A 1,835-nucleotide genomic window follows, 5' to 3' on the forward strand; every position below is an offset into this window, starting at 1 on the left:
GAGTCTTTCTTCTATCTTATGGAATGAAAAGGTGAGAAGCCGTCTCCATGTGGCCAGCCATAGATTCAAATGTCTACAACTCCTAGGGTTTATATTGCTGCTCATCTGACTTTCAGCAGCAGCTTGCAGAACTGACTCCTAGATTCTCAATGTTCTATATTCCATCTACTTAATTTCATCTTTATTAGTCCTATTTCTCAGTAAGAAAACAGTTGACCTCTCCTCTGATATGCTCCTTACTATTATGCATCATAGAAAGAGATTTTGAGATGGAAATGTTCTCTTCTTTTCCTATGGAGACCAATAAATCTATACCTAATATTCTAAAAAGGGGGCAAGGAATCTCTAAATTCTTTCACCAACTCAGACACTCAATTTTTTCAAGATTAGTACAGATATTAGTTATGTATTGCTGGCTTCAATTTTCTTCACACATCTTGGTTTATGGCAGAAATTCCTCATAACCATTGCTAAGAAATTATGTTTATTCTTTTTTAAAAATTTGGATTCAATGTTGTTCAATAGTTGATTCTTTTTGCACATTTCAGTGGATGATAGGAAGTAAAGTTAAGTGAATATGTATTTCATCTCTCAATTTTAACTCATAGACTATAATCCATTTTGGCTGTTTTTTTTTTGTTTGTTTGTTTGCTTTGTTTTTTAGGTACCATATGCCAACAGCCAAACAAATGGAGAAACAAAATCATTCCATGGTGTCTGAATTTATTTTGCTGGGCCTCACAGAGTTTCGTGAGTTACAGCTTTGTTTGTTTTTGTTTTTCTCCGTTATCTATGTAGTCACTGTATTAGGTAATCTCATTATTATCTTTGTAGTAAAACTGGACCCTCAATTACACTCTCCCATGTACTTCCTGCTGGCCAACCTCTCCTTTATTGATATGTCCCTGGCCTCCTCTGCTACTCCTAAAATGATCTATAACCTAATTAGTCAATATAAGGCTATCTCTTATAAAGGCTGCATGGCCCAGATGTTCTTCCTTCACCTTTTAGGTGGAAGTGAGATGATGTTACTTGTAGCCATGGCAATTGATAGGTTCATTGCTATCTGCAAACCCCTCCATTACAAAAATATCATGAGCCATCGTGTTTGCATTGGACTTGCTCTTCTGTCCTGGACCACTGGTTTTGTACATACTGTGAGCCAAATGGTATTCACAGTGAGTTTACCATTCTGTGGCCCCAATGTTGTGGATAGTTTTTTCTGTGATCTGCCTCGGGTCATCAGACTTGCCTGTACTGACACTTATATCTTGGAGCTATTGGTCATTGCATTCAGTGGACTACTCGCTTTGTTCTGTTTCACCCTTCTGTTCATCTCTTATAGCATCATTCTGGTTACTGTCTGGTATTGCTCCTCTACCGGGTCTTCCAAAGCTTTGTCCACTCTCTCAGCCCACATTACAGTGGTGGTGCTGTTCTTTGGACCTTGCATCTTCATCTGTATATGGCCATTCAGCAGGATCTCCATAGATAAGATACTCTCTGTGTTTTACACAATTTTCACTCCCCTTCTAAATCCAATAATCTACACATTCAGGAATAAAGACATGAGAAAAGCAATAAGAAAAATAAAGAATAAGCATGTGAGTCCCAGATCGATCTTTTAACTGAAAGATTACAATCATCAAAGGCATCATCCTCATTGTTGCCATCATCATCATCACCCAAAGATTCTCAGGTATATTATTTCTTATCAAACATAAGTCACATTTTGGGAAATGGTAATCCTTCTCTACACAAGCATATATATGAAATAAAACATCCTGAATTATACATCCAAAAACAAACCATTCCAATATAATTCCATTTATATA

At 36.8% G+C, this 1,835-nt stretch overlaps 1 protein-coding gene across 1 annotated transcript; it reads left to right on the forward strand.

Moving 5' to 3' along the window:
• Nucleotides 1-671: 671 nt before the first annotated feature.
• Nucleotides 672-1,628, forward strand: LOC144243889 (olfactory receptor 4K13-like). The gene has a single exon (XM_077779024.1). It carries the CDS (start codon nucleotides 672-674, stop codon nucleotides 1,626-1,628), a length of 957 nt encoding a protein of 318 aa, XP_077635150.1.
• Nucleotides 1,629-1,835: the final 207 nt, after the last annotated feature.

This window comes from Crocuta crocuta, unplaced genomic scaffold (assembly GCF_008692635.1).
Source record: "Crocuta crocuta isolate KB4526 unplaced genomic scaffold, BGI_CrCroc_1.0 scaffold480, whole genome shotgun sequence".
Classification (NCBI taxonomy): Eukaryota; Metazoa; Chordata; class Mammalia; order Carnivora; family Hyaenidae; genus Crocuta; species Crocuta crocuta.